At 43.8% G+C, this 27,752-nt stretch overlaps 1 protein-coding gene across 1 annotated transcript in view; it reads right to left on the bottom strand.

The window, feature by feature from the left end:
• The window catches only part of TMTC1 (transmembrane O-mannosyltransferase targeting cadherins 1), a 1,524,654-nt gene that overhangs the window by 1,241,830 nt on the left and 255,072 nt on the right, over nt 1-27,752 (bottom strand). Inside the window, exon 5 of the mRNA XM_086952798.1 lies at nt 22,884-23,072. Within this exon, the coding sequence (XP_086808924.1) occupies nt 22,884-23,072 (189 nt within the window). The remainder of the gene's footprint in view (nt 1-22,883; nt 23,073-27,752) is intronic.

Genomic DNA, 27,752 nt, shown 5'->3' with positions numbered 1-27,752 from the left:
AGTTCAGTTATAGAGCACAAAAAAATCGAAAAACACTGCAAAATCAGCACAATCCCAATCCATCCATGCCCTCCATAATGTTTAAATTCAAGACAGCCCACAGAAAGACTAGGCCCATGCTAGACTCAAATACCCCTGGTGAAAAGGCCACAAGTACAGGCCCAAAAATCGAAAAACACTGCAAAATCAGCACAATCCCATTCAATCCATGGCCTCCATGATGTTTAAATTCAAGACAACCCACAGAAATACTAGGCCCATGCAAGACTCACTACCCCTGGGCATAAATAAAGGTTGAAAAGTAGGCAAAATGGTTGGAGGCCTAACAACAAAGCCTGCATTCAAAATGGCCACTTGCCTGCCAGCACATGGCCAGTGCCTGTAGCTGCACTCAAAATGGCCACCAGCCACATGGCATGTCCCTCCCCATGAACACCCCCAAAAATCGAAAAACACTGCAAAATCAGCACAATCCCATTCCATCCATGGCCTCCATGATGTTTAAATTCAAGACAGCCCACAGAAAGACTAGGCCCATGCTAGACTCAAATACCCCTGGTGAAAAGGCCACAAGTACAGGCCCAAAAATCGAAAAACACTGCAAAATGAGCACAATCCTATTCCATCCATGGCCTCCATGATGTTTAAATTCAAGACAGCCCACAGAAAGACTAGGCCCATGCTAGACTCAAATACCCCTGGTGAAAAGGCCACAAGTACAGGCCCAAAAATCGAAAAACACTGCAAAATGAGCACAATCCTATTCCATCCATGGCCTCCATGATGTTTAAATTCAAGACAGCCCACAGAAAGACTAGGCCCATGCTAGACTCAAATACCCCTGGTGAAAAGGCCACAAGTACAGGCCCAAAAATCGAAAAACACTGCAAAATGAGCACAATCCTATTCCATCCATGGCCTCCATGATGTTTAAATTCAAGACAGCCCACAGAAAGACTAGGCCCATGCTAGACTCAAATACCCCTGGTGAAAAGGCCACAAGTACAGGCCCAAAAATCGAAAAACACTGCAAAATCAGCACAATCCTATTCCATCCATGGCCTCCATGATGTTTAAATTCAAGACAGCCCACAGAAAGACTAGGCCCATGCTAGACTCAAATACCCCTGGTGAAAAGGCCACAAGTACAGGCCCAAAAATCGAAAAACACTGCAAAATCAGCACAATCCCATTCAATCCATGGCCTCCATGATGTTTAAATTCAAGACAACCCACAGAAATACTAGGCCCATGCAAGACTCACTACCCCTGGGCATAAATAAAGGTTGAAAAGTAGGCAAAATGGTTGGATGCCTAACAACAAAGCCTGCATTCAAAATGGCCACTTGCCTGCCAGCACATGGCCAGTGCCTGTAGCTGCACTCAAAATGGCCACCAGCCACATGGCATGTCCCTCCCCATGAACACCCCCAAAAATCGAAAAACACTGCAAAATCAGCACAATCCCATTCCATCCATGGCCTCCATGATGTTTAAATTCAAGACAGCCCACAGAAAGACTAGGCCCATGCTAGACTCAAATACCCCTGGTGAAAAGGCCACAAGTACAGGCCCAAAAATCGAAAAACACTGCAAAATCAGCACAATCCCATTCAATCCATGGCCTCCATGATGTTTAAATTCAAGACAACCCACAGAAATACTAGGCCCATGCAAGACTCACTACCCCTGGGCATAAATAAAGGTTGAAAAGTAGGCAAAATGGTTGGAGGCCTAACAACAAAGCCTGCATTCAAAATGGCCACTTGCCTGCCAGCACATGGCCAGTGCCTGTAGCTGCACTCAAAATGGCCACCAGCCACATGGCATGTCCCTCCCCATGAACACCCCCAAAAATCGAAAAACACTGCAAAATCAGCACAATCCCATTCCATCCATGGCCTCCATGATGTTTAAATTCAAGACAGCCCACAGAAAGACTAGGCCCATGCTAGACTCAAATACCCCTGGTGAAAAGGCCACAAGTACAGGCCCAAAAATCGAAAAACACTGCAAAATCAGCACAATCCCATTCCATCCATGGCCTCCATGATGTTTAAATTCAAGACAGCCCACAGAAAGACTAGGCCCATGCTAGACTCAAATACCCCTGGTGAAAAGGCCACAAGTACAGGCCCAAAAATCGAAAAACACTGCAAAATCAGCACAATCCCATTCAATCCATGGCCTCCATGATGTTTAAATTCAAGACAACCCACAGAAATACTAGGCCCATGCAAGACTCACTACCCCTGGGCATAAATAAAGGTTGAAAAGTAGGCAAAATGGTTGGAGGCCTAACAACAAAGCCTGCATTCAAAATGGCCACTTGCCTGCCAGCACATGGCCAGTGCCTGTAGCTGCACTCAAAATGGCCACCAGCCACATGGCATGTCCCTCCCCATGAACACCCCCAAAAATCGAAAAACACTGCAAAATCAGCACAATCCCATTCCATCCATGGCCTCCATGATGTTTAAATTCAAGACAGCCCACAGAAAGACTAGGCCCATGCTAGACTCAAATACCCCTGGTGAAAAGGCCACAAGTACAGGCCCAAAAATCGAAAAACACTGCAAAATCAGCACAATCCCATTCCATCCATGGCCTCCATGATGTTTAAATTCAAGACAGCCCACAGAAAGACTAGGCCCATGCTAGACTCAAATACCCCTGGTGAAAAGGCCACAAGTACAGGCCCAAAAATCGAAAAACACTGCAAAATCAGCACAATCCCATTCAATCCATGGCCTCCATGATGTTTAAATTCAAGACAACCCACAGAAATACTAGGCCCATGCAAGACTCACTACCCCTGGGCATAAATAAAGGTTGAAAAGTAGGCAAAATGGTTGGAGGCCTAACAACAAAGCCTGCATTCAAAATGGCCACTTGCCTGCCAGCACATGGCCAGTGCCTGTAGCTGCACTCAAAATGGCCACCAGCCACATGGCATGTCCCTCCCCATGAACACCCCCAAAAATCGAAAAACACTGCAAAATCAGCACAATCCCATTCCATCCATGGCCTCCATGATGTTTAAATTCAAGACAGCCCACAGAAAGACTAGGCCCATGCTAGACTCAAATACCCCTGGTGAAAAGGCCACAAGTACAGGCCCAAAAATCGAAAAACACTGCAAAATCAGCACAATCCCATTCCATCCATGGCCTCCATGATGTTTAAATTCAAGACAGCCCACAGAAAGACTAGGCCCATGCTAGACTCAAATACCCCTGGTGAAAAGGCCACAAGTACAGGCCCAAAAATCGAAAAACACTGCAAAATCAGCACAATCCCATTCCATCCATGGCCTCCATGATGTTTAAATTCAAGACAGCCCACAGAAAGACTAGGCCCATGCACCACTCACTACCCCTGGTCAAGGCCCCAACAACAGGTCAAAAATCGAAAAACACAAAATTTTACAAAAAAAAAAAATCGAAAAACACAGAAAAATCAGCACAATCCCAATTCATCTATGGCCTCCATGATGTTTAAGTTCAAGACAACCCACAGAAAGAATCAGTCCACCCACCACTGAGTACCCCTGGGGAAAAGGCCCCAAAACAGCCCAAAAATCGAAAATCCCAAAATTTTAGTTGCAGCAACTGTAATGCCCCAAACAAACTTACTTGTAAAATTTCTAATCCAACAGTGATCCAAAGAAAGTCAAAAAGGCCTCAAATCCAAAGATCCAGCAGCATCCACAAAAAGTAATCCTTCCAGGTCCACATCCGAATGAAAAGTGACCAGGAGATGGACAAAGCACTGGGAGGAGCCTGCTGAACAGGAACAGGAAGTTGAAGACTATGGGGCACTTCCTTCCTCCCACCCCCCTGCCCCCCTCCCCAAAATGGACTCCTCGCTAAAAAAGTGCAGGCAAATGTCAAACTAAGGAGTTATTCACATAAAAATCATCATTTCTAGAAGGTTTATGCTGCTTGCTGGTGGATTTCTTGTGCAGAATTGCAAATTTATATTTTCGCTCGCCGCATCTCAAATCTCGCAATTGCGAAGTACCGCGAGACGTGATCTCGCCGTACTCGCGTTGACAAACTATCGCTGGCAAGCCGCGATGACGTAATCGCGCTCGCAAATTCCCGCGGGAACACACAGCAAGATCCAAAATGGCGCAGCACTCGCAAACTATCGAAAAAAACAACTCGGCAAACGATGATAAACGCCGCGCGCCGCAAAAATTGTATCACCAACGCCGCGCGCCGCCAAAAAAATCCGCTGCGTGCGAATTTGCGGATTTTGCGGGAAATCCGCAAATCTCGCGGATTGCGGATTTCCCGAAAATCCGCAAAATCCGCGAGCGGAACGGATTTTCCGCCCACGCTTACTTCAGATCTGAACGGAGGGAGGCGGACTCTCTGTGTCCTTCCGGCGAGGAAGGAGATGACCCACTCCAGTGCCTTCTCCTGGACTCCGACGTTGCTGAGGCGTTGTACTAGGGTACGGTGGCAGACAGTGTCGAAGGCCGCGGAGAGGTCGAGGAGGATGAGGGCCGCTGTTTCTCCATTGTCGAGCAGCGCTCGGATGTCATCGGTGGCTGCGATCAGGGCGGTCTCGGTGCTGTGGTTGGCCCGGAAGCCAGACTGCGAGGGGTCGAGGGATCCGTTTGTCTCGAGGAAGGCGGCCAGCTGCTTGTTGACGGTCTTCTCGATGACTTTTGCAGGAAACGGGAGCAGCAAGATGGGGCGGTAGTTCTTGAGGTCGGTGGGGTCGGCCGATGGCTTCTTGAGTAGGGTGCTGAGTTCGGCGTGCTTCCAGCTCTCCGGGAAGGTAGCGGTGTCGAAGGAGGTGTTGATGATGTCCCGCAGGTGGGGTGCGATGACAGCGTAGGCCTTGTTGAAGACGTGGTGAGGGCAGGGGTCGGTCGGAGATCCGGAGTGGATGGAGTTCATCGTGCGGACGGTGTCTTCGGTGCTGATCGGAGTCCAGGCGCGGAGGGTGGTGATGGGGGGCGGTGGTTCGGTCGTGGCGTTCGTCGGTTGAGTGCTGAAGCTGTTGTGTGTGTCCGCGATCTTGTTGTGGAAGTAGGAGGCGAGGGAGTTGCAGAGGTCTTGCGAAGGGGTGATGTCGTTGATTCCGGCGTTGGGGTTGGAGAGCTCTTTGACGATGTTGAAGAGTTCCTTGCTGTTGTGTGCATTGTTGTCCAGTCGTTCCTTGAATACAGTTTTCTTGGTGGCGTGGATGAGTTGGTGGTGTTTTCGGGTGGCGAGCTTGAGGGCGGTCATGTTGTCCGGTGTTGGGTCTCTGCGCCAGGTTCTCTCGAGGGCTCGGCAGTTCTTCTTGGAGCTATTGAGTTCGTCGGTGAACCATGGGGCTTTCTTGCTACCGGGTCTGCTAGGCGGGGTCCTCAGGGGGGCGAGCTCGTCTGCGCAGTCGCTGATCCACTTCGTGAGGTTGGCGGCCACCTGGCTAGGGTTCGTTGTGCTGGTGGGAGGGTTCATGCTCAGGGAGGTCACGAGCTGGTCAGCTGTGATCTTGTTCCAGCTCCTGCGTGCAACCTGTTGCTGGTGGTGGTGGATCGTGGTCCTTCCGAAGCTGAAGTGGACACAGCTGTGGTCCGTCCAGTGGAGTCAGGTGGCGTGGCTGAAGGTGATGTCCTTGCTGGATGAGAAGACGGGTTCGAGTGTGTGTCCGGCGTAGTGGGTGGGGGTGGTCACCAGCTGCTTGAGTCCCAGGTTTGCGAGGTTGTCCAGCAGGGTGGTGGTGTTGCGGTCGTTGTTGTTCTCCAGGTGGAAGTTGAGGTCCTCTAGGAGGATGTAGTCAGCGGAGCAGAGGGCGTGCGGGCTGATGAAGTCGGCGATGTCTTAACTGAATTGTGTGCGTTGTCCCGGGGGTCTGTAGATGAGCGTGCCTCTGAGGGTGGTCTTGGGGTTGATGTGGACCTGAAAGTGCAGGTGCTCGGCGGTTGCGAGGGTGTCGTCGGTGTTGGTCGTGATGCGGATGGTGTTCCTGTGGACGATGGCGATGCCTCCTCCGGTGTGGTTGATGCGGTCCCTTCGGATGATCTTGTAGCCGTCTGGGATGGCGATGGCGATGTTGGGCGCTGAGGAGGCGTTCATCCAGGTTTCCGTGAAGAAGGCGACGTCTGGGGCTGTGGTGTCGAGTAGGTTCCAGATCTCGATGGCGTGCCTGTGGACGGAGCGGGTGTTGAGTAGGATGCATTTCAGGTGGCTGCTGCTGTTGCTCGTCTTGGTCTTGGTTGGTGCTGGAGTAGTGCAGGTCCGGATGCAGGTGAACTTGCAGGAGTTGCAGTAGAAGGGTCCGTGGGTGTGTCTCGGGGTGGTTCGGTAGCAGCCCGGCAATCGGCTGGCGTTGAGGGCGTTGAGGGTGGCGGCGTCGTACGTCCGGCGGGCGGGCTGGGGTCTGCGGGAACCAGGAGTCCTGGCGCTGGGCGCGGTCCAGGAGCGGACGGGCGCAGACGGGCTTACCTTTGGCGCGCCCGCTGCACGTGCACACTGCGCGTATGCGTGGACTCCGCCATAAATGGCGTAGTGGGGGGGTGGAGCGAAGGAGGGGCAGCTGGGAGGCGCCAGCGGGGAGGCGAATCAGGGGCGAGCAGAGGGAAGAGGGGGCGGGCCGCAGGGGGGCAGCGGCGGGGAGGGGGGGAAGTGAGCGGCGGGGGGAGGAGGGGTGGGGGTAGGATCGGCGGGAAGCAAAAAACGGCGGGAAAGCGGCAGAGCGGCGAGGGGGGAGGCCTGAGGGCTGACCCTAGCAGGCGGCGGGCAGGGGCAGGGGTCGGGCCGGCAGTAGGGTGACCTGGGCCCCGGGGACCGTGCTATGGCAGGGTCGGGGGTCAGGCAGCCGGCAGCAGGGGGGCCAAGCGCGCGGGAACGGGCGAGGCTGGCCTGGGGCAGGAGGCAGGCAGCAGGGGGACCAGGCAGGTAGGCAGCGGGAGGACCTGGCAGGAAGGCGGCAGGCAGAGGGAGGCCCTGGCACACGGGGACTGTGCGGCAGGAGGAGCGACCAGGAGGGTCACACTCCAGCAATGCATCATATCACAGAGGTGTGTCCCATGTTAAAATCCCTGCATCAATCCTTACGCCTGGTTGGAGAAGGCATAGGGATTTTTGACACAGTCAAGTCGTAGGGTGGCACAGTGAAAAGTTGTAAATTTCACTGCGTATGTTCTACGTGGGTTTTAACGTGGGAACGCCTACCCTACATGCACTATAACAATCGCAAGCATAATGTGATGCAGGCCTCTGGAAATTCACATATTGTGCCCCATGCGTCAGTTTGTAAATATGGAGCAGTGTGGAGCACTGATTGCGCCGCTGCAGCGCCACAAAAAATGACGCTGTGGTGGTGTTAGCTCCTTGTAAATATGTTTTCAGGCACTATCTAGGTTGTGTTACAGTTACCTGAGAGGAAGGTGAGAACGATTAGGGAAGATATAGTGCATGTTTTAAAGAAAAACAAGTTGACTTTGAAGTATTTAGCTCTGATGGTAGGGTTGTTATCATCTTCAATTCAAGCTCTTTTTCCAGGATCATTGCATTATCGTGCATTGCAGATAGTGAATGGAGAAGCTTTGAGACAAGGTGAGTGGTACAGTGACAGAATAGTGCTGAATCCGGAGGCAAAGCAGGTATTACATTTGTGGTAAAACAATATGGAGGCATGGAATGGTCGGCCACTTTTGGATGTATCCCAGATTTTGCTTTGGAAACAGATGTCAGTTTGAGAGGCTGGGGAGCACGATTAGGAGAACAACAGACAGCTGGAATGTGGTTAGAGAATGCAATTCATAGATTGCTTTGAGTTAACAGCTGGATTATATGCCTTGCAAAGCTTCACAGAGACTTTGAAAGTTCACACAGTGTTGATGAAGATGGACAATGTGTCAGCAGTGGCATATATCAATTGACTAGGAGGGGGAATATCTTGTGGTTTATCAGAATTAGTGAAAGGACTGTAGTATTTTTGTTCGGAACACAAGTGTGAAGGCAGAGTACGTACCAGAACAGTTGAATATGATAGCAGATTGGAATTCACAGAACATGAGACATTTCAGTGATTGGAAGATGGCTAAAGTATATTTTTTAAAAACATAAAGGAGCATTGGGAGCCTCTGGAAGTGGATCTTTTTGTAAGCAGATTGATATTCCAAATAGAGAGGATGCCAGACACGAGAGCGTCTGCAGTGGACGTATTTTAGCGGATTTAGATAGGAATGAGAGCCTATGCATTTCTACCTTTTGCAATGATCCAGAGGATTCCTCTGAAAATGAGAACAGCTAGCATTAGTGACTCCATTTTGGGTGTCTCAAGTGTATTTTCCAACAGTGATGGAATTGGCGTGCAAAAAGTCCTTTTATGATTCGAGCAAGAAAAGGTTTACTAAGGAATTGCAAAGAAGAGGAACATGCTTTAGTACAGAGCAAGGTGTAGAATCTTTTTGTTTGGAAAGTGTCAGAACATCTGAATGTTTCAAAGGACTTTCAAATAGAGATGTTGAACTGCTGGAGGAGTCCTTGGCAACGGTAAGAAGACAAAGGTATAAGGGAACATGGAGAATCTGGGTTTGTTGGTGCATGGAGAGGAGTTTAGTTCCAGAGGAGGTTCCTATTGTAGAGATAGTTCATTTATTTGTAGAACAGTTTTAAAAAGTTTTCTGTTATAGAACAATGAATAGTCCTTCAATTTCAGTTGGACATTTTCAAGTTGATGGCAGATCAGTGAAAAGGCATACTATGGTGTGTGGAGGTTTAAACAGTATGAGGTTGAGAAGGCCTACTAGAGCTAGGTATGAATTTTTATGGGAAGGAAATATGGTGCTGAGTGTGTTCGAGTCCTGACCAGTGAATACATATTTAGATTTAAAGAAACTTTAAATTAAGTTAACAACATTACTATGTTTAATATCTTGTCAAGCATTGGAGGTAACTAACAAACTGTATGGCCCTGATGGGGTATTTTTTAAATTTGGAAAAGAACGAAAACAATGTCTGAGTCAATCTTTTATCCACGTTTAGCAGAGTATAAGAAGTTATATGTGGTGGAATTTTTGTCAACATATGAGAACAGAGTTATGGAGTACAGATGAGATGGTGAAAATCAGTTGATATCTTACGTTAAACCACACAGTGCAGTGAGTACGGCAGCTATCGCCAGATAGATTGAATGAGTGATGAAGCAAGCAAGAATAGATGTGGAAAAATAAAAAGCACATTTTGTAACAGGTGCTGTAGCATGTACAGTTTTTTTGTCTGGTGGAAGATTGGAAAAAAATATGAAACCAGCAGATTGGTCAAAAACAAGTGCTTTTGCAAAGCAATACTTTAAACCAATAAAGCATATTGCAAAAGTGGTGTTGAAGGGCTTTCAACATGCATAATGATAGTCTCCGCTCTTGTAATGAAATGACGATTCTCCAAATAATATTAATAGAGAATCATAATTTTATTAAAGACACAGAGGCTAACACAAGTCCACCCACCACTTCCCTTGTAAAAGAAAAAGAAATGATGGGAGGACAAATTATGCTTAAATAAAGTAATTATTTTGTCATAATAAATTAAAATCTTCAGAGGGAACACATAGGTAAATAAAGTTGTTTATTTGTTTAATATTCTTAGATGATCAATGAAAAAAGAATAAAGACGATGAGGATCTGAAAAGTTTCTGTAGCAAGAAGAGAAATATATGGTTGAAGATTTTTAACGCATTTGAAAGAGGAAGAGTGTTCTATGAGAGGAATATTTATAGACTATGGAGTTCTAATTCTAGATTTTTTGTTTGCAATTTCTTTAAAGATGCTGCAGAAGTGGCAATTAAAAGGTCAATGCATTATGCTAGGCTACATGTCTTCAATGAAATCTTGATTCTCTATTCATATCATTTGGAGAATCACCATTCTCTGGCCACAAAGGCACAATCGAAGCTCTAATAACCCATACTTGAAGAGAATGGTATAAAAAATAATCGAGGAGGACCTGAAGCTGTTTGATACATAACTACTGGGTCCCGCGTAACCAACAAGTTAAAATTCTGGCAGACCCACCTGGATTTGGCCAACGCTGGGGGACCAATAAACAGGATGATATTTATTAAGAAGGAAGTTAATAAGATTTGAAGCAACACATAAGGAAATAAAACTATTCAAAATACTGATGGCATCTACTTGTGTATTACCCCACACCACTTTGAGTCACAGTACGCACTATAATGAACACGGTTATTATTAAGACTATTGTTGTAGTGGGTACTGAAACCAGCCATGTCCACTGCATGAGTACCACAGCATATACACGCATTTCAGGATGGAGGCAATTATGCTAATAAGGCTACCATAAACAAGGTCTAGAATATGCTCAAAATGAGCATTGACTGGTATCTCTATCATCCATTTCACACAGAACCAGTGAAATGTCAAATATAGTGCTGAAAAGCCTGTTTCTCACTGCGACACCGTTGTTAGGGATAGTGGAAGGATACATGATGTACATGGGAAGCGATTATACAATGCAAACAATGGTAGGTTCTCATGACATCACCAAGCTCAAGATCACACATATGGTTAAGTGAACTCTATGCAATGCCTCGACCTCAGGCCTGACCTAGTTCAGGTTTAATAAAACGAAAACATCTATGATTAATTTGTACAAGACAACTGCATGCACTTCTGTGAATTATCAAAGTATGAGAGTAAACCATTCCTAGCCACTAACATTTATGATGGCATTTTTAAATCAGATTAGTTACAGTACTGGCTATTACTCTCCTAATCCTACCATCCTGCTTCTTCTGATGGGATGTCTTTATGGGAACAAGGAGCAGACCAGAGCACATTTGCACAGCAAAATGAAATTACATTTAAAAGGCTGGCTGCATGCCCAGTCCTTCTTTCATTTGAGGTCCTCCATAGTATAAATGTGGTTAGTCATATAGAAGGAGTAGGCTCCATGGCCTTTAGTTAGCCTTATTTCCAAAATGTATTCACCCACAATGATTGGAAAATAAACAGGCCACACCCCCATCTCATCCCTATCTTTGATTAACTATCCCACAATACTGCATAATCATACACCAGCCTCACACCCACACACCGGGTGGCAGATTTCCATCATCCGTTAATCCACCCTGCAGTTAACACCTCTCACAACACCTTCCACCATATCATTCACATGCCTCACCGCATAACAGCCCACATGTATAGTCAGCCAATCACGTTGCACATCTTATATCAACTTCCTTGGTACAACAAACAACTTCAATCAGAATTTTCTGAATTCACATCACCTGATACTATCACGAGCACAAAGCATGTCCCTGAAAGATTTGAAGCCTCACAGGGACGAAATCATACAATATGAGAGACTCTTTCATGGATTTGTTATTTATTTATATTTCTTATAATGCACATAAATATCCTAAGTCATCCTCCCTCTTAACCAACCAAAGATACACCTATAAGGAGTACTCCGTAGAGTTTAAAGAGACAGATTTCAAGTTTCCTCCTCCTAAAGTATAGATAATTCGGGAAACGGCTAAGTTCCAGAAGGATAGTCTTCCAGGCACTAGTCACTTGAAAATTGTTTGAAAAGGGTGCGTTTGTGCATCGGAAGCTAGAGCAAGGTCTGCAGGCGGGTAGAGGTTGAAGCATGATGAGTCAATTTGAGGAGAAGGTGGTCAGTTGCATTTAGAACAGTTGAAGCTTCAACCCTCTTATCAACTCACATAACACACAGCATCCACTCAATTCAAAGGCAACTCAATGGAAATTAACATCTCATTCCTTCTTATAGGACCTGTCTAAACTTGTCGAGTATTCTTTCCATCAACAATCCCTTTTCCCCATAACATGACACAAGCACCCACAAATGACAATCCGCACTAACTCAAATGATAACATATTTTTTTTAAAACACCCTAGTTGAGATATTTCAACAAACTTACCTTTCTTGCTTCAACATCAACACACATCTCATCCTACTAAATACAACTTTTCAATCCAGGATGGAGAAAGGAAAGTATGCAACATTTAGGTGAAGGGAGCAGAGCTGGTGATGCAATTAAAAGAAAGAGAAGATCTATGACAAGATGTGTACTAGGGTAACCATCCTATAAGATTCCTTGGAGATTAATGGGTTGAAGTTAGAACAATTGGAAGTAAAAAAGAGCAGCTTGTATGATTATTAGAGCTTTGCCTATGGTTCTGGACACTATTAATATTAATAGCATGGCATGTAGAAAGTGTGTGGTGTGTTTGCCTTTGTGACATTCTGACATGATTGTCTGCATGGATGTGTCTTCAACATGCATACATGTTTCAAACTGTTCAAAAGAGACTGCATCAGGAATACCCCTGATCAACCCTAGAGATGTGTAGTACGACAATTATACATTAGACCCTTTAGAAGAATATTTTAAACAGTATGGAATTCATTTTGTCTCACTTTCAGCTCTCTGTGTCAGATCTGAATTGAGTTAGACAAAAGGAGGAAGTAAACATAGTTTCACTTTGCACAGAATGCTAGACTGACATAAATTGTAATAGGATTGTCAGTGTAATCCCTCCAGTTCACAAAGCCTACCTGCGCACACACTCTGCGAGAATGTGTTCTGCGTTATGTTGTGTGCAGACACAGTTATAAGTCCTTATAGTATGATCTGATATTCCCAAAGGCACCAAAAACAGTCTGGGCAAAAAATGGATTAGGACAGTCCCATCTTCCTCCAGACTGCAAGCCTCATGGGATGTAGTTACCTGCACCTCTAGAACTGGCAGATGCATTTCACTGCCCTGCAATGCATGGCTCTGGAAATTGATGCCAACTCTTTAATGCTACTCTTCTGCAGGTATTTGAGAAACCTACATGCATCAAAAAGGGAAGAGCCCCCAGCCATATCGAGAACACACTCCCTGAGACTAGGTTTAGCTTTGAGACCACCAGTCACGTACGTTTCATGGACGAACGTGGCATCCACCCCAAGGAACTGCCACTGTTGCTTCCTTGCCTAGAATATCCTAGCCAGTTTTCTGAAGTTTTTAATCACAAGACTCATTCTATAATGGGCCGTCATTAGCAAAGAAGATGCACCAATGCCTCCCTATGGTGGCATTCGTATTCCACAATTGACCAAAACATTGAACAGCTGTGTGCACACAGTTACAGTCTAGTGCATCTCGTCATTGTTCACTTGAGTGTAATTATTAATGCCGGATTTAGAGTGGCCGACAGGTTACTCTGTCACAAACGTGACTGATATCCCCTATACCAAGTGCCATAGGATATAATGGACTCGTAATACGGCGTACGGGATATCCGTCCGCCAAACTCTAAATCAGGCCCTAAGTGTTGCAGGTATGGGAATCTGCTTTCCAGAAGACCATGGTCATGCAGTAATTAGGTAGCAGTGAAACACTAGAAGGTGTGTGCAGAAATCCACTTGCATATACTTCAGGTCAATTTTATTTTTCAATAGTGTGATCTACCACTATTCAACATGTACCCAGAGTCAGTTATGACAAATAAAGCATAGGCAATATATGTCAAACTTCAATCATAAAAAGTTGCTGCGGTAGGTGTATGCATCCCATGTCCCCACGCTTTACGACTCTGTTAAATCTCAATCTTTGGATAACCCTGCAATTGTTACTACAGAAGGCATATAGGTACCATGACCATTAAATCAATGGGGTGTCACCCACAGAATCAAAGGACCTGGGTATAGGTAATATAGAAAACAAGGTGGTCCTCAATGTTGATTCAAACAAAAATATATAAGTATAAATTATGTCTTATTTGTGCGATTAAATCCAAGCACATTGATGCAAGCAAAGGGAGGGAGATATATTAGCATTGATATTATTTATAAACACATTGAATGCAATGAAAAACAGTACCCAAAAATAGCAATTTAAGCTAAACAGGAAAGATGGATTTTAGCCACACTCTGTATTCTTATTATACCAAATTTTTTATATTTATTTACATCATCATAAAACAAATATATACGGCGCCCAGGACTGTCAGAGTACAGTCAGAAAAAGAAAAAGGGGTGCTCTCGTGATTTTGAGAAGGAAGGAAAGGAGAGATAATTATTATAATGTACAATAATAGTATTTACACAAAAAAAGGGGCGGAAGCTATCCGCTGTCATATGCGCCTGTCCACATCAATTAAAAAGGGGATAAGATTAGGGTGGGAGAGGTACAGGCCAAATATGGTAAACTGTCGACGTTTCGACCCTAGTGCTCCAGGGGTGTTTGGGACCTCGGCTGCGGGTCTTCTTCAGGACAAAAACAGTGGGACTTGGGGGAGGCGCAGTGTGGTCGTGGCCTGTTCGACTGGATCAGGCCAAGAATGGGGTCAGGTGGGAAATCCTACCGGGGCCCCCGTGTGCGGTTGCGAGCCGACTACAAGCTGCAAGAAATAATCCGCTAGCCTTAGACCTTCAAACACAAGTATAAGAGGTAACCCCGGTACCTCGCATTCCCTCCACTTACCTGAAATCGGAAGTAAGTGCTTAGCCGCTGTGAGTCTACTACTAGCTGCCCGAAATCATCTGCTAGCTTTAGACCTTCACACACGAACTCAAGAGGTAACCCCGGTACCTCATATTACCTCTGCTTACCGGAAGTCGAACTAGACCGTTTCAAGGCGAATTCAAGGGCCACCACCACCGGTCTGCCTGTGGGGGCCCCGGTAGGATTTCCCACCTGACCCCATTCTTGGCCTGATCCAGTCGAACAGGCCGCAACCACGCTGCGCCCACAACCTAGTAGTGACATCCCAGCCCACCACCAATCCACTAGACAGGTGACCTGCCTCTAAGACGCTCAGACGGAGGTCTCCCCCTTACAGCACCATTGGTGTTCGATCCAGACAACCTGCTGGACCACGGCCTAGATCATCTTGGAAGCCATACCAAGCCTATCAACACACCCCCCCTTCCTCCCCCAAGTCCCACTGTTTTTGTCCTGAAGAAGACCCGCAGTCGAGGTCCCAAACACCCCTGGAGCACTAGGGTCGAAACGTCGACGGTTTACCATATTTGGCCTGTACCTCCCCCACCCTAATCTTATCCCCTTTTTAATTGATGTGGACAGGCGCATATGACAGCGGATAGCTTCCGCCCCTTTTTTTGTGTAAATACTATTATTGTACATTATAATAATTATCTCTCGTTTCCTTCCTTCTCAAAATCAGGAGAGCACCCCTTTTTCTTTTTCTGACTGTACTCTGACAGTCCTGTGCGCCGTATATATTTGTTTTATGATGATGTAAATAAATATACAAATTTTGGTATAACAAGAATACAGAGTGTGGCTAAAATCCATCTTTCCTGTTTAGCTTAAATTGCTTTTTTGGGTACTGTTTTTCATTGCATTCAATGTGTTTATAAATAATATCAATGCTAATATATCTCCCTCCCTTTGCTTGAATCAATGTGCTTGGATTTAATCGCACAAATAAGACATCATTTATACTTATATATTTTTGTTTGAATCGATATAGGTACCATGTTCGTAATGCAAACCTGTAAACGAAAGTATTTCCTTTTAATTGTTATCACTACAAAATGGCAAAGGATTATGATGTTTGAAGAGAAACTATGTACTGCATTGTCCGTCTAAAAATGACATAATAGATGTCTTAAAAACTGCATATTTGGTCAAGTTTGCAGACCTCATGCAACGAAACCATTTCCACAAATTTTAAATTTCTGACATTTAACCGCAGCTAGTTAATATTTCAGTTACATTGTTTCAGAGCTCAAAATGAACATCCCCCGCTGTGTAATAAAATGAGAGTGCTGCACTGGGTAAGATAGGCCTCCCTCGTGCTCCCAGACCCTTGAGAAGGCAATGTACCAAACCTCCTACATTTTTTAGTCATGTATTTGTTTAAGCTTATATTGATTATTTGTAATTCACAAGAAGCCACTCATTTTCTCGCGGCACCTATGAAATAGATCAGAGACTGGAAGGGGACAGGGCACATTTAGTTGTCTGGTTGACAGTCAGGCCTTCCAACAAGGACCAAGGCTTGAGGTGGCCAACATTTCGGATTAAGATGTTCGATTGCTCCTCTTACTGCAAATCGTCTGCCTCCGCGTCAGGTGGACCTGAATGAGAGGGGCCAATCAGGACCAAAGTTAAAGAGCAGGGAGCTCTGGGGTGCTGCGGGTGATTGGGTGAAGAGGCTCTTTGGTGCTGTGTGCGGCAAACCCCTGGAGCGCGAGCACAAGACATTCATTGGCGCGGAGTCCTGACACTGAGCACTCCTGACGTGGCAAATCAATAATATGATTTTGGAGTAGTAAGGGGGCAATAGTCTAAGGTCAAAATTTGAAAGACTATGTTTCAATATGTGCATGTTTTTTCGGATGAATATACTGCTGAAGGTAAAGGCAGTAATGTGTGCTTTGAAAGCAAGGAAGAGACTTAGCAAAATTACCGTGTGATAATATTTTCTGAGGACAAGTATATACTTGACTTTGATGACCCCCGATGCTTTCATGTATCTCAAAGACAGAGACTAATGTGTTTTTTTTCCTTCTTCTAAATGATTTAGGATGATTTTGCACAGGAGTTAAATGAAACACACAGACGCACATACTTCAAGAGAACACAGCTCACAGCTTCAAAATAGCATCAAGATCAGCCGACTGTCAGTCAGTCGAGTTAGGAAGGGATCCCCACTATGATAGATGGCGGCTGGGCCCGCACAACGAGCTGGGAGGACATGGGATCTCCTAACTAAAAAGTGTTGGCACTCCTTGTTGAGCTTGGAAAAGGCCCCGGATTCTTCTCAGGGGTGTAGGTGGCGAGCCTGCCCCAGCTGACCTCGTGCTATCATAGTGCTGTTGTGTTCAGAGAGGAGGGGTGTATCTGGGAAGTGATGCAATGAGATGGAGCGGAGCTGTTGCCCATTTCGAAATTATGATATCTAGCCGGCCATTGAAGCCAACAGCATCAATCCAAGGGGGATCTCTCCAAATTACGCCTAAAACACAATGTTCTCTGCTTTAGCTGCGGTTGCTAAGAAACAGACACATGTGGCTGGAAGGGGCGGAGTAACATGACTGGTTCCCAAAGCACTCCGAGTCTGAAAGCACATGAAAGGCTGAAGGAAGGCGAAGAATAGGTCCTTATGATTATTGTCAAGGAATGATAGCTTTGGGACAGATACATGACATGATGCTATATTAAAGGACCTCATTCTCTCAAATCTAAAGTGAGAGTTAGAATACGGGAAACAAAGCTAATAGATTAAAAAAACTCAAAGCAATAAAAGCACACATATGCGCTATACAAATTGCAAACCACAAAAACAGTGATAAAACATTTTATCACAGCAGAGAATTGTATGCACGAATAAAGAGAGTAGCAAGAAACATTTAACAAGCATTAGCAAAACACATACTGTTCTGGCCCAAAGAGTTCAGACATTCACACCCGAAAAGTGCCCTGACACGTTCACTGCACTTACACTTCCTTTTCTGACTTATAGTGAACACATGAGTGTTCGGCCAATTCGTAAAGAGATATGATTGCCCATCTGAAATAAATACCAGCTGCGGCCCGTGTTGGTAAGAGTGGTGGGACAGTGAGGCCGGGTGAGGGGTTGTGGTGCGGGGGGGGGGGGGGGGGGGGGGGGATTTCAACAGACGAGGGAAAATGTATTTTTTATTTAATTTTCCCTCGTGGTCGTCTGTCGAATCCCCCCTAACCCGGCCCCAGCTTCTTACATGCACGGGCCAGGGTTGGATTGGGATTCAAAATCGGAGCAGGCACGCTAACAAAAGTGGCCCACATTTGCATATTGTCTTTCCCAACAGCACTGCTTCAGCGAAATTTAAAAAAAGGGGGTTTGGGAGGGGTTACAAAAAATATACCAATTGGTTTACACTGTGGAATCACACCTGAAACAAGTGAGGCCACTTTTGCCCAGGCCCCTTGGCCCTGCTCAATCAAATCAGCATATATTAATCGCCGGCCCAGGGAGAGAAAGAGAGTGTGACACCTCTGCCCGTTGATGCAAGGGAGGTAATGGACGCCCATCTGCCTCCAGAAAGGCCACTCGGGCACCCGCTGGGCTGCTGGCGGCATCCAACAACGCAGAAACTGCTTAAATTGGCCCCCAGGCTGCTCAAAAAAGCAGCCCACAGCTGCAACTCAGACACTGGCCCCTCGGGCTTTGACTGAGTGCCCACGTTACCAATCCGACGCTGGCACGGGCAGCTGCTGATAAATACCTTTTGGTAGAAATACCCCCTCAATAAAGTATATTCCTATACAGTAAGGTTAAAACATTGCTTGATTCCAGAGAAAACATACCTCAAGAGGGGTAAAATATACTAGTATCTCATGTCATATGCCAATTGTTATTCCCAGCAGAAAACAGGTTGTGTGTACCATTCACCGTGGGCTTTTTAAAGTGGCATTTGATTTTTAGTACACAAGAAAAGTATGCATTATTTCCCAGACAACAAATAGTGTTTTATCTTCCTTTTTGGTGTGGAAGCCACTGGGAAACCTAAAGTAGTTTTAGAATAATATCAATCACTGAAAGCAATTTGTGACTTACAGCGGATGTATGTCGTTACAACGCATACTTTTACAACGCATTTTTTACACCGCAACATCCATTACAACGCATTCCATTACAACGCATGCCATTACAACGAAATCTTTGAAACTACCTTTACAACGCATTCCACTACAACGCATACTACATTTACAACGCAAACCATTACAACGCATACCATTACATTGCATATATGGTAAGTATTTGATAGTGTAGGGGTTACAATTACTATTCTAACTCCAGGGGGTGCAACAGTAGGGTAAGTATTGGATAGTGTAGGGGTACAAATTACTATTCTAACTCCAGGGGGTGCAACAGTAGGGTAAGTGTTGGATAGTGTCAGTGTGCGTTGTAATGGTATGCGTTGTAATGACTGCGTTGTAAAGGTATGCGTTGTAGTGGTATGCATTGTAGTGACATGCGTTGTAATGGTTGCGTTGTAATGGCATGCGTTGTAATGGATGTTGCGGTGTAAAAGTTTCGTTGTAAAGGTAGTGCGTTGTAAAAGTTGCGTTGTAAGTGTTGTTTCCCCTTAAAGCGGACATGACTCAAGAGCCTAATAGGCACTCATATCGGTTAATAATCGGGCCAAGTAATATAAATTCATATACAATTTTTGTGTAGGTGTTTCTCACACACAGCAGCGCCGTCTCAAGACTGACCAATCAGAGGTGCCACAGAAGACTTGATTGAGACTAGACAGATTCAAACCCATGTAAACAAGGAAATGTGTCCCTAAGTAACTAGCCCCGTGCAGGGAAAACATTACTTGATGCTGATATAATGAAAACACCTCGATTGAAAAGCTGAACTCAAACTGATAAGTCAATATGGTGGTCTTGTCATAATCCTGTATGTCTTATGTCTGTCATATGTATAAAATTAAACAGAGACTTGTGCTTATTAGAATGTGTCCTGTGCGTTGTGGCATGTTACGAATGATGAATCCGGCACAGTAGTATTAGAACATGCTTTATTCTTGACTTGAACCCGGTACACAGCGCTAAGAGACAACGTACATTCGCCTCCTCCCAGCTTCGTGTCTCACCTCTGGTGATGTCATAGCGTTCCACAGCACCAGGGAAACAAGAGCCTTGGAACCCCACAAGCTCAAAAGCAGGCACGAGCTCATACAACTTACCACTTCCCTTTTCTCACAAAACAAAAACTCAACTACACTAAAACATCTAAAAAATTACTTTACCGACTGCAATGAGGTATAAGACCCCTTACTTCACATCCAGTATAAGAAGATACAACATTGTTAGGCAGCCATAGGAAACGGTTGATAGAGTTAATACCACCAATTAATCATGCACATTTGTAAAATAATCTTCCAAACGTTTGGGTTTGACACAAGCCCTAGTGACCTCCCCACACTTGGTCGTACTTGTCTGTCCTTCACTCTCATCCCTCTTCCCTTCCGGTACATTCGCACTAGCTCCCTGTGATGCAGACAAAGGTTGTGCGACCTGCACAGATCCCAGGAACTTGTGGTGAATGGATATGCAAAGGTGCGTTGTTGTCACTCAGCCCCCCTGAAGGAACAACATCTTCGATCCAATCATCATTTTTATGTTGAGCGTCCTCCTCTGGGTCTAGAACAGCGTCTCTGCTCCTCACAACTCTTTCTGGAATGGCACTGCCAATACCTTTGAACAGTGCTATCCTGTTTGCATGCCACACCTTGCCATCACTGAACAGAGCTGAATTGCACAAAATCTTGACTACTTTAAGGGGAGCAGAAAATGTACTTTCTCCTTTAAGTGTCAACCTTCCCTTCTTTACTTTGACGGCATCACCAGCAGCAAACATACCTTCCATGCCCCTTTGTGGCTGGTCATACTAGGTTTTGCATTCAGCCTAATGAAATTTAAGGGAATCCCTTTTTGCTGTCCAAGGTACAATCCAATCACCCCATATTATCTTTAGTGCGTGGTGATCTTCCTCTCATCAATTCGAAAGGAGAATGCCCTGTGGACTCACACTGCGTAATTCTGTATGCACCCACAGACTTCCTCAACTCATCCTTCCAATCCATGTGATTGCTATTTGCCAACTCAATAATCCCCTTTATCACCCTGTTGAAGCGCTCAGCACTTCCATTTCCTTCCGTATGATAAAAGGAAGTAGTCCTATGTACAATCTCAGTTTCCTTTATAAACTTCTTAAAAATCTCACCAACAAATTGTCCCCCATTGTCTGAAATCAAATTCTTCAGCAACCCCTCACGTCCGAATACTTCTCCCAAGAAATGAAACAAGTTCTCTGAATCAGCTCTCTCAATGACCTTGACTTGTGGCCACTTAGTACCAGAATGTATTTTTGCAACCCATTGATATCTCTTACAGGACCAAAAATATCAACACCAACACTTTCCCACAGCATGCCTGGAATTCCAATGGGGTGTAATGGTGGTTTGCTAGTAACTAAACTCTAATGCGAATTGGTACATTTTACTCATTCTCTGACGACCCTTTCAACATCCTTGTCAACACCAGGCCACCAGTATTACTGCACTTACTCTTTACAATCCCAAGATGTCCTTCGCGGCACAGGTTGATCACCTTGTCATGAAATGCCTTAGGAAGAATCAACCTGCCACTTCTGAGTAATAAACCTTTTTCTACAGACAATTCATTCCTTACTTCCCAAAAAGGGACCAGATCGCTACTTAATTGGGCTTTCACTGGCCAGGCAAGTCCTCCTCGGACCGAAAACAAGCATCCTGGAACCGGTTTCGGGGTATCAAGTATGCTTGTTTCCACTCCAGGGTGGAGCTGGCCTTGCATGTACCCAATGGGAGCAGAGAAAAGACTGATTTGAGTATGGCTGGGTCCAAACTGGGATGACATAGTAAAGAAAAAAACTATGATATTCGGCCAGATCTCTGTTCTGGGGGATGAATGTTTGACATTGTTCAGCATTCCGTCCATTAACTGTTCTTTTTGCATATGTCACCCGAGTGAGAAGAGTATGCCCAGATGTGGGTCCCATACTCACTGTGCTACTGAATTCAAGCTAGCCTCGCTGATGAAGGGTGATACCCCTAAATCAGTCCAAGGATGCTTGTTTGCAGTCCAGGGAGGACCTGGCCTGGCGTTTATGCAAGACTGTTCCCTTGGGGAACAGGGTCAAGACTCATTTGCTTATGATTGGGACTAAACTGGGGTGGCATAGTGAGCACAATATCGACTAATTAAACCCAGATTTGAGACTGGGGGTGAATGTTTGATTTGTTCAGAATTCCACGCATCATTTTTCTTTTTGCTTTTGTCGAACTGAGTGGAAGGGTATGCCCAGATGTGGGTTCCGTGCTCACTGTGCCACTGGATTTAAGCTAGCCTGGCTCATATGGGGTGATACCCTAAAACCGGTCCCAGGATGCTTGTTTCCTGTCCAGGGAGGACCGGGCCTGACGGTTTAGGCTGGACTGTTCCCATGGGGAGCAGGGTCAAGACTGATTTGCATTTAGTGGGTCCAAACTGGGGTGGCATGGTGAACAAAATAAATGATGGATTAAACTCACATCTGTGTCTGGGGGTGAATGTTTGATTTTTTCAGCATTCCGCAAATCATTTGTTCTTTCTCATGGCATAAAACAAAAATAGCCCTGCAGAGAAACTGAGTTATGAAATCTCTCAGCAAGAAAAGCATAAATACAAAGAGCAATAGAACAGGAAAACCTCTTACATGTCAACTTAAGAAGCAGGATATTAATTCTCTGTCGAACTGAAGGTAATTTGTTGTTTTGAGGGCTACACTTGAGAGCATCATACATTCTGAAAACAGACCCACCGCATTGCAGCAAAGGACAAGATTTAGAGTCCGGCGGACGATTACTCCAGTATAAATGTGGAAACAAAGGTCTGATTTAGAGTTTGGCAGCTAGATACTTTGTCACAAATGTGACAGATATCCTGTTGCCTTTAATACAAGTGCATTATATCATAATGCACTTGTAATAAGGTGGACGGGATTTCCATCATGCTTGTGGAGACTTCTGCAAGTGCCTCTAGTCTTTGCTCTTTTCAACGTTCAGCCTATGCTGAAAGATAATTGCTGTATTGCACTTTATCTCAATGACTACCCTGAGGAATGTTACTTGATTGGTTACAATTCAATATGTCTTTTCCTACTTCATTAACGCATTGTGTGCCTCTAGGTTTGATTGCTTACATTAAACACATACCAGGTGCATAACATGTACAAAGTAGCAGCAAAATCCTAATCTGTACCAAGCTTGGCATAAACAGGGCACTCCACAGCACTGTTGACTATTTGAACATGTTCCAATCTGTAAATCAATGGAGGGTACAATACCTTAAAATGGCGGCCATGGTTTTGCTGGAAGGCAAGCTGTTGCTGAATTTTTCTTCTGCCGAGGAGGACTGGCAGGAGTTCCATTGACCTTTCTGAGTAGGTCGATGCCTTCCATTCTCTTTGCCAGAAGTAGGAGGCAAGAATGAGTCAGGATGCTGCGTAATTCTCTGATGAGCATCTCCATTTTGCCTGAATGTGACATACAAAAATCATAAATAATGCGTCTCCTTCATTTGCTATTTCTCTCAAAGCAGTGTTACGCGCATACACAATGACGGGGGACAAAAGATCCAGACTGTAGACATTGCATTCAGATCTGAACTCTACAAACCATAACAATGCTTTTACATATAGTGCTTCTGTTATATGTAAGCGCTGTAAAAAAAACAGATATTACCATTACAAAATGTAGAAGTATCTACTTACCCACCTCAGAAGGACGGAAGGCTAAATCTTTCCCTTGTGATAATTTGACTTGTGGCTTTTGGATCACTGCAGACATGAAGTGATCATTAACTCTCTGAGCTTTAAACCCATAGGTTTCGAGTTTGGGATTTTTGTCAACACGCATCCCTTGTTGGCACTAGTACTATCTTCGAGAAAACTTCTAGACTAGTTGCCACACTTTTTAAAGCATTACTCAATAATGAATGGCTTATTATATTATATATCGCAAGGTTCTCTGATTTTATACCACCCAGTAAATACTGGGTGGAAAAAACTTGCAACCCCAGATAAATTTAAGCAGGTTAAACCTGGGCCTAACTATAACGTCCCCATAACCTTTGTTTTTTTCGATGAATTTATATGTATATGTATATATATATAGGTATATATATATATATATATATATATATATATATATATATATATATATATATATATATATATATATATATATATATATATATATATATATATATATATTTTATTTTTTTTTGAGATCGAAAGAATTGGTCCAAATTTTTAACAACAACTGGCATATTCTGACTACAGACAACATCTTGAAGAACAGAATATCGCCCAGACCATTGATCACATATAGACGTTGTCAGTCACTCGGTGATCATTTGACCAGGAGTCATTACACTGAGCCCCCTGTAGCGCCAAGATCCAAACCCATACAAGGTTTTTATCCTTGCATGCACTGCAAAGCGTGCAAGTATAGCCAAAAGAAGACCAAGTATGAGGGTAGACCGAAAGATCCACGACCAACCAGGAATATCACGAAATTCCTGAATTGTAACTCAGAATTCGTTGTATACATACTGGTTTGTCCGTGCTCCAAGAGATACGTTGGTAGTACCATCAATCCAGCGAAGAAGCGTATCTTGGAGCACATGCGTGCCATCACAAACAGGGATAAGAACTATCCGGTGGCACGCCACTTCGAGACCCACCATAACAGCAACAGGGATCTCTTGTCATTCTATTTAATAGATCAACTTGGGAGACAAGAGAGAGGTGGTGACAAGATCAGAACCCTCAGGGCTATGGAATCCAAATACATCATAGACCTCCAAACAATGAAACCGACAGGTCTTAACAATGATGAGGAACTCTGGGTTCACTTGGATTGATCAAATGGGGCATCTTTGTTCAAGTAATATCAGGCAAACTCTGTAAAAAATATATATATTAACATCTTCTGCCGCCATCATCCCTGCACATAGTATATATGTCAACAATATACTTCTATCAGGGAGTCACTTGCCCATACAGGGCTAGATGTACAAAAACAAAAAACAAACATGCCCATTCAGGGCATTATAGCAATTTTAGGACTCACTTACATGTATTATGTAACATAAGAGAAAGACCACATGTACACGATGCACTTGGACATATGATTGTGCAGAAGAAGGGTGAATTACAACTATATTTCCCTTCAGCGAATTAAGTGTCTGCCCCTATTTGATCATCTCGCGGGGGACACTCAATGATATTCATTATCAAATTTAAAAGTATCACAATACATATACATTTATAATGATTTAATGTATTATTGTACATATTATGATTTAAACTGGTCAAAAACGTTATCTCTTTAAGTTGTTTGTGAGCCTAAGAATGTTTAAACACATTACGAGGGAAGTTTTTGCCCTCTTGTTTTTTTTAACGCACGAGCACTTTATTGATCGCCATTTCTCCTATGTTGCATAGAGAAGCAGTAAGCTTTTGTACTTTACAATATGTCTGCCGCTATTTTTCACGTAATGTTGGGCTTAGTCCTCTTTCTATTGTTGTTAGAGTTGGAGCTTAAATGGCGATTTTTTACAATTCACAATTGACACTGAGGAAGCCGTTTCACGGCGAAACGCATTTGTCTTTTGATGGGGTGACGGGGGTCTGTCAATAAATTGAAGAAAACATCCAGCTCTGAGTGCTGTCTGCTTTCTGGGATGCGAGCGAGCGTGTAGCGATATATATATATATATATACATATATATATATATATATATATATATATATATATATATATATATATATATATATATATAAAAAAATATATATACATATATGCATATACATATACGTTCATTGAAAAAAACAAAGGTTAATATATATATATATATATATATTGCTTTGAATCTCCTTGCCCTCTGGTTCCCCACCGGCAGAAGTCACGGCACAGCTTCAGGTAAGCTTTTCACAGTTTTTTATTTGTTTTATATATATATATATATATATATATACACATATATATATATGTATATATATATATATATATATATATATATATATATATATACATAATCCACAGTTTGCTTATATGCAAGATGCGCACTCAGGAGATTACAGCAGAATTTCTTTATTCTTAGTTCACGCTACGCGTTTCGACACCCAATGTGCCTTGATCACACGTTTAACCATTCTGCCAGAACCGGCATGTTAAATACAAAATTAAACATAGAGAAGGTTACGGGTAAGATCATGTGACTTTACACAGACAAGATTCCGCCATCTTGGAGTGGTGATTTTTAGACGTAAACAATAAAGTTTTACATTCAAGTTATACTCCTCATGCTTCTTGATGTATTAACATATAAACAAACAGAATATAGTAATTCCTAATTTGTACGGCAAATTATTACGCCTTATGTGAGTCTCACGGGACTGTAGATCAAGTGTATGTTTGCAAGCCCATCGAATAAGGACAATACGTGAGTTACATGGAAGTTCATGAGTTTCATTTCTCTCGGTCTAGTGCCAGAAAATACCTAAGTATAGGGATAACCCATTTTATATCGGTTGTCTACTGCAGGAAACCGCAATTCAACGGTACAAGATTAACGCAGTTGCTTAATACAATGGTTCACGTAAACTCTATGTGAAACCCAATTAACCCAGATAATGATACACTTTCTTAAGTCAACATGCCAGACATGGCCATATACCAGTGCAGAAGTAAGGGTGATTGTCCCCTTTCATACAAGTGAAGTTGTGTCTTCCATTCAGGTGAAGAAAAGGGGTAGGGAAACTGAAGTGTACGTGAAAAAAAGTGACTTCTCCCTTCCTTTCCTCCTAAAAGAAACATACATGCATACGGTTAAAATATTCATACTGGATTATAAAAAACAATTTAGAGCACAGATAAGCAGTTCTTAATCATACACAAATTAATGTATCAACTTCTAAATCGAAAACCAATTGCTACTTTGAACCACACTTATTACAAGACAACTCCCTGAAAAATAGTGATCTAATCCTCATGCAGATGTGTTGCAAGTTCCTTGTCTAAGTTATGCCCCCCAGGGAATCTCGTTTCGAGCTCCATTATCCATCTTGATTCTCTTTTTCTCAGGGCAAGTTCTCGATTACCACCTCGTCTCACTATGTTGACTTGTTCTACTGCAAAATATCTAAGGAGAGCGTTGTTAGATTGGTGGAACTCGTGAAAGTGTCTTGCGATGGGGTACCTATTGTCTACATGTGTGATTGCTCTAAGATGTTCTTGTATATGTTTTTAAACCATGCAGGTGGTACTACCCACATATCTTCGTTTGCAGGGACACTCTAAAACGTAAATGGCATAGTTGGTATTGCACGTCAAAAACCTGTTGAATCTTTTTGCATTCAAGTTTCCCTGGGATTTCTACTTCTTTCACCATGAAGCTTGCTTTACACGCCCTGCAGTGGCCACAGGGATAGAAGCCTTTAAGTCCTTGTATATGATGTTTCTTATTTTCAGAAATGTCTCCCTTTATCAGAATATCTCTCAAATTTCTACCTCTTCTGTGGGTAATTTGAGGACTTTCCTTGAGTTATGGACCAACTATGTTGTCTCTTGTCTGCTTTTAGGATTTTCCAATTATTAGCAACATTTTTTGGGATTTGACCTGATTTTTGATTGAAGGTACTGATAACTCTAGTTGTGATGTTATCAGAAAGATTTTTGGGTTTTAGAGTAAGGGTTTCTGGTCTCTTAACCTCTGCAACCTTCTTTACTGCTTTCGTTAGGACCCATTCGGATAACCTCTTTCCCTGAATCTTGCTAACATGGTTTCATCACTGCCTTCGCATATTTAATTAATATGCATAGCATGTTTTTACTGCTTGTGGCTGAGTCCGTTGCCCATTCCTCTAACATTTGTAAGTTGGGCGATTCGTGAGGCGGTGTTATATAAATTCTTAGCCCTTGTGGCACCATTTCTTTGTCCACGTAATCTTGTAATGATGTGGCTTCCCACCACGGAGAGCTTTCTTGCTTTTTTAATTTTTCGTATTTTTTTAACTGGAGGTTAAGTGAGTTATTTTCGGGTTTGTCCATAATTTTTGCGTTAGCACCGCCTTTGCCTGGTGCTCTTGCGAAAAGGGTAGCAGCCTCTCGCCTTCTCTCCCCTTCTTCGTTCATGTTGAGGGGATCTT

This window comes from Lissotriton vulgaris, chromosome 1_2 (genome assembly GCF_964263255.1).
Source record: "Lissotriton vulgaris chromosome 1_2, aLisVul1.2, whole genome shotgun sequence".
Lineage (NCBI taxonomy): Eukaryota > Metazoa > Chordata > Amphibia > Caudata > Salamandridae > Lissotriton > Lissotriton vulgaris.
Note: the sequence above shows the minus strand (reverse complement) of the source record. Positions and strands in the feature narration are given on the sequence as shown.